The 7881-nt window shown below is 29.6% G+C and overlaps 2 protein-coding genes across 2 annotated transcripts; one reads left to right on the forward strand and one right to left on the reverse strand.

Annotated features, from left to right (window-relative positions):
• Window positions 1-2475: 2475 nt before the first annotated feature.
• Window positions 2476-5130, reverse strand: LOC108734747. The gene is made up of 12 exons (XM_018466410.1): window positions 4996-5130; window positions 4778-4921; window positions 4637-4723; window positions 4431-4573; window positions 4209-4363; window positions 3932-4137; window positions 3742-3878; window positions 3554-3680; window positions 3315-3492; window positions 3035-3248; window positions 2649-2976; window positions 2476-2560 (listed from the first exon to the last, which is right to left on the reverse strand). Exons 1-12 carry the CDS (start codon window positions 5092-5094, stop codon window positions 2531-2533), a joined length of 1848 nt encoding a protein of 615 aa, XP_018321912.1. The 5' UTR covers window positions 5095-5130; the 3' UTR covers window positions 2476-2530.
• An 83-nt stretch (window positions 5131-5213) lies between these two features.
• Window positions 5214-7580, forward strand: LOC108734689 (WD40 repeat-containing protein SMU1). The gene is made up of 11 exons (XM_018466338.2): window positions 5214-5362; window positions 5423-5489; window positions 5545-5688; window positions 5751-5865; window positions 5927-6115; window positions 6174-6403; window positions 6460-6683; window positions 6745-6846; window positions 6903-7086; window positions 7147-7299; window positions 7358-7580. Exons 1-11 carry the CDS (start codon window positions 5337-5339, stop codon window positions 7454-7456), a joined length of 1533 nt encoding a protein of 510 aa, XP_018321840.1. The 5' UTR covers window positions 5214-5336; the 3' UTR covers window positions 7457-7580.
• Window positions 7581-7881: the final 301 nt, after the last annotated feature.

The following is a 7881-nucleotide window of genomic DNA, read 5'->3' on the forward strand; positions in this document are numbered from 1 at the left end:
GATAAAACATAATACAATCCAAGTCAATCCAGCGCAATCTAAGCTAAGCTAACCTAACCTAACCTAACCTAACCTAACCTAACCTAACATACACCAAATGTTACACAGCTCTAACCTAACTGCAGAGAAAACTAGAAAACAATTTTTCTCAAGAAAAAAGTGTTTCTACGTGAAACCTAATACCATCCTCGAACAGTCCACAAAATGTTATTTGGCAATAATTAATCAATTACTAATATTTTTGAAGACATCTTATTGTAAAATTAGGTTCAAAATCCTTAGACTTTTATTTAGAGCTGCTAATAAATATTTAGTTACAAATTATGAGGGTTTAATTAATTTTTATTGTAAACTATTAGTTTAATGCCGAAAATAAGAAATTCGCGAAGATATACAAACATTATCAGTAATAATAAAAAAAATTTTAGTGAAACTTTTGGTGGAGGCGCCGGGACAATTTAAAGTAAAACATAATTAAGCTGTACTTTATGTTTCATTCAAGTAAATTGACGAATTATCATCTTTAAATTCTAATTTATTTATGTTAGCGCAGTTAAGAATGCTCATTAATATTTTTTTTACAATTAAACTACAATATGTAACATACAGACAACCCAGCATACAGCAAATGTTACACAACTCTAATGTAACAGCAAAAAAACTAGAAAACGACTTTTCTAAGGAAAATCGTTTTTTATTTGAAACTTAATATCATCCTTGAATAAACCACAAAATATTATATGGAAATAATCAGTTAGTAGTATTTTATAAGACATCCTCTCACAAAATTAGGTTTAAAACTGTTAGCCTCTTATTTGAAGCTGCCAATAAATATTGATTACTGATTATGAGGATTTGGTTAATTTTTATTGTATTCTATTGTTTTAATGACGAAAATAAGAAATTCACGAAGATATACAACCGTTATCAGTAATTATTAAAAAAGTTTACTAAAAATTTTGGTGGAGGCGCCGGGAAATTAAAATAAAACTTATAATTGAGCAATAATTTTGTCTTGTTGAAGTAGATTGATGAATTTTCATCTTTAAATCATATTTTTACCATGTAGATGCAGTTAGATGTGTAATATATTACTGTTTTTACAATAAATTAAACTACAATTTCTATTATAATATATAGACAACCCAACATACAGCAAATATTACAATTTTAATAGCATCAGGCTCGTGTTTTGTCGGCGTGTGCTGATGGGAACCAAATATTTGGAAGCCCGCGATAGTTTCAATAGAATTTTTTTTTGTCATGAAGTATAAAGAGAAATGAATTTAGCATAAGCCTGAGAAATTTATCATTAAATATCTATGTTGTATTTGCTTCGTTAATTATTGTTTGACCGATTTTGCAAACTTGTAATTGTGTTATCTTTGACTTCCCAGTCGAACAAGTGGCTGGAAGAAATGAGACACCAGAGGGAATAAGATCAAGTTGTACAACACTTTCTAAATTTAGAAGCCTTGGAATTAAGGGTGAACTAAGCCGGAAAATAGCCGCAGAATACGTCCCCGTAGATCGTCGAGAGGGAACAACAAAAAGACACAATCCGCGGCGACCCTATCCCTTGTTCTCGAAAATTTGCTCCAGGGATTGAGACCCGATCGGGCGCATTAGTAACCACCGTTGCGAGAATCGTCTCTGACTTGACAAATGGGGTCGTTACGATACCGGGGTCTTATAAATTCAAATTAAAAGGACTTGAGNTCGAAAACATCAGACAAGTTTTCCTAAAAAATTATTTAATTATCTGAATACTTCCTGCAATTCGTCGGATATTCGTGCAATATTGGCGACTGTCTCGTCTGAAAAACTTTGAGAACGTTGAAGATTTCGTAAAAGGCCCACATCTTTTTTTATTCGTTCCACCACTGCGACTACTTCATCCTCAGAATCAGATTTTAATTTTTTATTCTTTGAAACCGCAACTTCCGGCCATTTTAAACAAATATGAACAAAATTATTATTTTTTATTCTCTCAAAACACTCTTTCAATTGCGTTGGATCTGTCACTAAATTAATTCGTTGCAGGTAATCTTTTACTTTTTTGAATGAAATTTCATTTTTACTTAAGAAATGATAAACTTGTTGTTTGTGAGGAGTATTCCGAAAGAATTCTTCAAAATGTTCTAGACTTTCTTGTGCTATAAGTGGATTTTGAGACGTTAAGCCTTTGATAAAAATATTTACTATTTCTGAAACTATTTGGTTGCAATTTTTTTCAAAATTTACTGACGAAAGGAAGACAATAAAATCAAGAATAAATAACAGTATGTCAAATCCCAAACTTAATAAAGCATTCATTTTTTGAATAATCTGAAACAAAAAGAATAATAAAGAACTGCTACTTAAGTATCATTATGTACCTTTAATATATCTTCGCAATTTAATATGGGAACTAACTGGCTGGTTATTTTAGACAACTTTTCTATAAATACTGGAAAACATGGAAAGCTAACAATTTCTTCGTCATTTGTATTAATTGCCCACAACTTAATCAGCTCATTTTTAACAAAATTTATGTCCACAGAGGTTTCTTCAAACGTAGCTGTTGACAAAGTATCGCAAACATCACACTACATAAAAAAATCGATTGTCCGCAATCTTATTTTAATTTTTATAATTGTATTAATTACCAAATAAGCAAACTCCTGTTGTGATATATTCTTTGAATACAACATTTTTGAATTTTCCAAAAACTTCCTTAATAGGCAATCGATTATATTTGATGATTGAGGTATATTTGAAAGTTTAATATATTTCCACAAAAAGGCTTTATCGTGAGGAGAATATTTTTCAACAAATTTCGTTTTATAATTAACTGGCAATTCTGAAAAGATTCGGGAAAGAAAATTTCCCAAAAGAACAGATTCAGGTCTTTCGCAAAAAGTTACAGAGAACAGCTCAAAACTTTTCTCCACTAAATTGCATAACAAACCATAGCTATTTTCAGGTAAGCTGAAACTGCAACAAAACATCAATTAATTGAAATAAATAACACTGAAGTATGAAAAATAAATACCTAATTACGCTAATCCATACATCAGTAGCCATTAATGCATGCCCCACGTTTTGGGACAAAATTTCGCTCAAGAGAATATTTTCAGACTTATTTACCTCATCGACGGTCATACAATTAAATAAAAGTGCACACTTTAATACCAGAACATCGTACAAATTATTTATATCAGGAAATTTTGAATAAATTAACAAATCTTCAAAAAACACGTCGTCCTCTAAAACGCAAATCCACACCACAATTAAAATTAAATTAAAATAAATATCTTTTTGAGACTTATTACCATTATCCACAAGAGTAAATGAAAGTTGAATATATTTATGCAAATTAAATGATGAAGTTTTCACCTCGCTTTTAGTATTCAAGTTCTGAATAAGGTCCAATATAAAAAATATTAAAACTACATAGCCTTTAATATCGTCGTTAATAAATCGTTTTGAATTTTGGACATCCTGTAGAATCTAATAAAAAGGAAAATAATTTGGGAGCAAGAACTATTTAGGTAACTAATAATATATTTACCTCATGAAATTTGTTGTCTTTAAAAAGTTCTCGACACAAACTATCACAAAGTTCAAACACAGAAGTATTTAGTAAATTTATAACATTTTCTGGATAATTTTTATATTCAATATAAGATGGACTAAAACTGAATCAGAAAAATATAAATTAATAGTAAACATGAAATTATTTATGTTAAAAAAGAATACCAATAAATTGTAGATAAGAAACTTATTATTTGCACATATGAATTTTTATTCTTTTGAAAAGTGCAGATTTTGCAAGCAATTTTTACTAAAAAGCTTGTAATCTTCAGAGTTTGCTGTAAATTTGTTGCATCAGGTTCCTAAAGATAAGAGTATTAATTATATAAAACACAAACTTTTCTGAATTCTTTACATTTGAAATCAACTCTAATATCAAATTAATATTAGTCTTAACTTCATTAGCAAAAAAATGTAAAGGTTGAGATATTGACACATTACACTCTTCTGCATTATCTAAATGTTTCTGTAATAAATTTATGTAGGCTTTCCATGTTTGCAGGGTTGCTTTTGCATTCATCCCTGACACAGTTTCTCCTATTTCCCCTAATAACTTGATAACTAAAACAGATTTTGTTAAATAACTTTAAAATCTTATGATGGTCCCATTTTCAAATATCTTTATTATTTACCTTTTTCCAATGTTTTTTCATCTTCAGAACTTAAATTATTAAATACTAATTGCTTTTCCAGTAATGATATCAATTTTGAGTTTACTTCTTGCCCTTGCTTAAACAAATTTATTATTTCACCCAATGAATCAAAATAATTCTTGTAAATATTTTTGCTGGAATTATAAAAAACAATTATTTCAAAAGTAATGTAAAATAAAGTTGCAATTACTATGTATTTACCTTTCCTTGCAATGAGCAAAGATTTTCAATACAATTTCAAATACGTTCTTTGGTAAATCTTTTAAAACAGTTAGAACATTCACTTTATTTTTATTTATATACTCTAATATGTTATAAATATTCTGAGTTACTTCTAAAGCCATCTGAAACAATTATATTTTGAGAGAAACAAGTACAAAAAGAGAATTACTAATTTATATTTGTACCTTTAAATATTCCCTAATATTTTGCAAAGTGCACCCAGAGTCTTTATGATTTTCAGAATTTACAAGATCTACCACTCTGTCTAATAGCTGTAAATGAAAATTATTTAACAGAAGTGTTCAAAAAAGATACAAGTCCTCTACCAAACCCATAATTGAATTCGAACAGGGCATTACATGCTCGAAAACATCAGACAAGTTTTCCTCTGCTAGTACTGGTAAAAGCTCATTAGTTATTAATTTTAAACCAGACAGTCTTTCTGATAAGCCTTCACATTGCAATGGGACGTAAAAACATTAAGGAAATAACTTGAATAACAGCTACTAAGTCACTTACAATTTAAAAAACATGAAAAGGATATTATATAGTTTGTTATCTTTTCTTTAATTGAGGATCCACTTAAACAAACATTATTTAAAATACTATCAGAGAAAAAATCATTTAACGTATTTGAATTCATTATCAAAATTAAAAATTGACGCTCAAAATAAGTTTAACGTAACCTATAAATATTTGAAATTTGAATTCGGCAACACTTTTTGCTCCTGTGTTCATCCTGCTGCATACTTTCTAATAGTTTTAGAGCTAACTTTAGGTTAGTAAATGATTAGTAGGGTGTACTTTAATTAGGGTTATAATTTGTTGCTAAATATTTAAATGTAAAATTATTCATTTTACTGCCTTTTTAAACTTCGATTAAAAATGTCCATCGAAATAGAGTCTGCAGAGTAAGTTGTTATCATTAGTTTTTTATTTTTCAATTAATTTCTTGACTACAATTTTTTCAGTGTGATTCGTCTCATACAGCAATATTTAAAAGAGTCAAATCTAATAAGGACTTTACAGACTCTCCAGGTAATTTACTATTTGTCTGTCATGCTCTGATATAATTTATTTAATGTTTGTTAAGGAGGAAACTGGAGTATCACTGAACACGGTAGATAGTGTAGATGGCTTTTGCAATGACATAAATAATGGCCACTGGGACACTGTTTTGAAAGTTATTCAGTCTCTTAAACTGCCAGATAAAAAGTTAATAGATTTATATGAGCAAGTAAGCAATAAAAACTAAATATGCAGACCATTGACTGTATACAAAGGTGTTTTGCTTTTTAGATTGTTTTGGAGCTTATAGAGCTGAGGGAATTAGGGGCAGCTAGGTCTCTCCTCAGACAAACTGATCCTATGATTATGTTAAAACAAAATGAACCTGAACGTTACATACATCTAGGTAACTTTTGCTTTGTTGTGTATTCCTCAAGTTTTTATGGTTTGTTATTATTACATTGTAGAGAATTTATTGGCTAGATCATACTTTGATCCACGTGAAGCTTATCCTGATGGTAGTAGTAAGGAAAAACGTAGGGCTGCTATTTCCCATGCATTATCAGGAGAAGTATCTGTGGTACCCTCCTCAAGGTTGTTAGCTCTTCTTGGACAGGCTCTCAAATGGCAACAACATCAAGGACTATTGCCCCCAGGTTATTTTAAGGAGAATCATTTTATTTATTGAGATTTATCTACTTAAGGGTGATTTAGGTACTACAATTGATTTGTTCAGAGGAAAGGCTGCTATTAGGGAACAAGAAGATGAACAGTACCCAACACAAATGGCAAAACAGATTAAGTTTGGTCAGAAATCTCATGTGGAATGTGCCAGATTTTCTCCTGATGGACAATATTTGGTAACTGGAAGTGTTGATGGTATTATAGAGGTATGGAACTTTACCACTGGTAAAGTAAGAAAGGATTTGAAGTACCAGGCACAGGTATATTACTGTTGTCACAGAATTTTCAGGGATATTAAAAAGGTAATTCTTTTAAGGATAATTTTATGATGATGGAACATGCAGTTCTGTGCATGGCATTTTCAAGGGACAGTGAAATGTTAGTAACAGGTTCTCAACAGGGAAGAATTAAAGTTTGGAGAATAAGCACAGGTCAATGTCTTCGTAAAATTGAAAAAGCTCATACCAAAGGCATTACTTGTCTACAATTTTCAAGGGATAACAGTCAAGTTTTAAGTTCTTCTTTTGACTGTATGATTAGGTAACAGTTAATTTTAAAAAATAATACTTCAAATGGTTCATCTCAATTTGTTTTCTTTTAGAATGCATGGCCTAAAATCTGGTAAAGTTCTTAAAGAATTTAGGGGGCACAGTTCTTTTGTAAATGAGGTGGTTTTTACACAAGATGGTCATAATATTTTAAGGTAAAGCTACGAATTTTCTTGAAAATAAATTGCTAATTAAGTTGTTGTTCATCTAGTGCATCTTCTGACGGTACTGTTAAGGTTTGGAGTATTAAAACGACCGAATGTATTAGCACTTTTAAGGCTTTAGGGGCCAGCGACATTCCTGTAAATAATATACACAATTTCCCAAAAAATCCTGAGCATTTTGTTATTTGCAATCGAAGCAATACTGTGGTCATAATGAACTTACAAGGACAGGTACAAACACGAATTGTTTTCTAGTAGAAAATTATTTTCTCCATTCTCGTTTATATTTAGATTGTGAGGTCTTTTGCTAGTGGAAAAAGAGAAGGTGGTGACTTTGTTTGTTCTTCTGTATCCCCCAGGGGTGATTGGATCTATTGTATAGGAGAAGATATGGTTTTGTACTGTTTTTCAACAACATCTGGGAAATTAGAGAGAACCTTGAATGTAAATATATCGTTTGATAGTTTCTATAAAAGTTTTTGGGAAATATTTTTTATTTTAGATTCACGAAAAAGATGTAATTGGTATTGCTCATCACCCCCATCAAAATCTAATTTGTACATACAGTGAAGATGGATTATTAAGATTATGGAAACCATAAAATATAATTGTTTATTTTTATTTAATAATTTTAATTGCATTAATTGAATTGAATGTATTAATTGAACTCCTAGAAGGTTGACTGATATTTTTTACTAATTAAATAAAAATCGTGTGAAATATTATTTTGCATTATATATTAATTGCTTATAAGTTCACAAAAAAACAGGCCAAAAAATAATTAATTAATTGAGCAATTAAATGAAGTGAAAAATTGATTAATTAAATATTGCTATTTTAATTTATAAAAGAATCGATTGTCAATATTATAAAGACTACTATTTGTCAAATTAAGTATTAATCAATTAAGAGTACCTGAAGGTGTTCTACAGAAATTGTCTAGTAAACATTTTTAGTAGTATGTTTTTAAAAAATCAACAAATTTTAATTATTTTCAATAAAAGTAGTTAAAAAAACTTTACATCA

Source organism: Agrilus planipennis, unplaced genomic scaffold (genome assembly GCF_000699045.2).
Source record: "Agrilus planipennis isolate EAB-ADULT unplaced genomic scaffold, Apla_2.0 scaffold66, whole genome shotgun sequence".
Taxonomy (NCBI): Eukaryota; Metazoa; Arthropoda; class Insecta; order Coleoptera; family Buprestidae; genus Agrilus; species Agrilus planipennis.

What these genes read in the sequence shown, in the direction of transcription:
- LOC108734689 (XM_018466338.2), top strand. Translation starts at nt 5,337, where the DNA reads ATGTCCATCGAAATAGAGTCTGCAGA. An exon ending in ATCGAAATAGAGTCTGCAGA is followed by an intron (nt 5,363 to 5,422) that starts GTAAGTTGTTAT and finishes CAATTTTTTCAG; the next exon opens with TGTGATTCGTCTCATACAGC. An exon ending in TGAACGTTACATACATCTAG is followed by an intron (nt 5,866 to 5,926) that starts GTAACTTTTGCT and finishes ATTACATTGTAG; the next exon opens with AGAATTTATTGGCTAGATCA.
- LOC108734747 (XM_018466410.1), bottom strand. Translation starts at nt 5,094, where the DNA reads ATGAATTCAAATACGTTAAATGATTTTTTCTCTGATAGTATTTTAAAT. An exon ending in AAAAGATAACAAACTATATA is followed by an intron (nt 4,922 to 4,995) that starts ATATCCTTTTCA and finishes TAATGTTTTTAC; the next exon opens with GTCCCATTGCAATGTGAAGG. An exon ending in AAGACAACAAATTTCATGAG is followed by an intron (nt 3,493 to 3,553) that starts GTAAATATATTA and finishes CCTTTTTATTAG; the next exon opens with ATTCTACAGGATGTCCAAAA.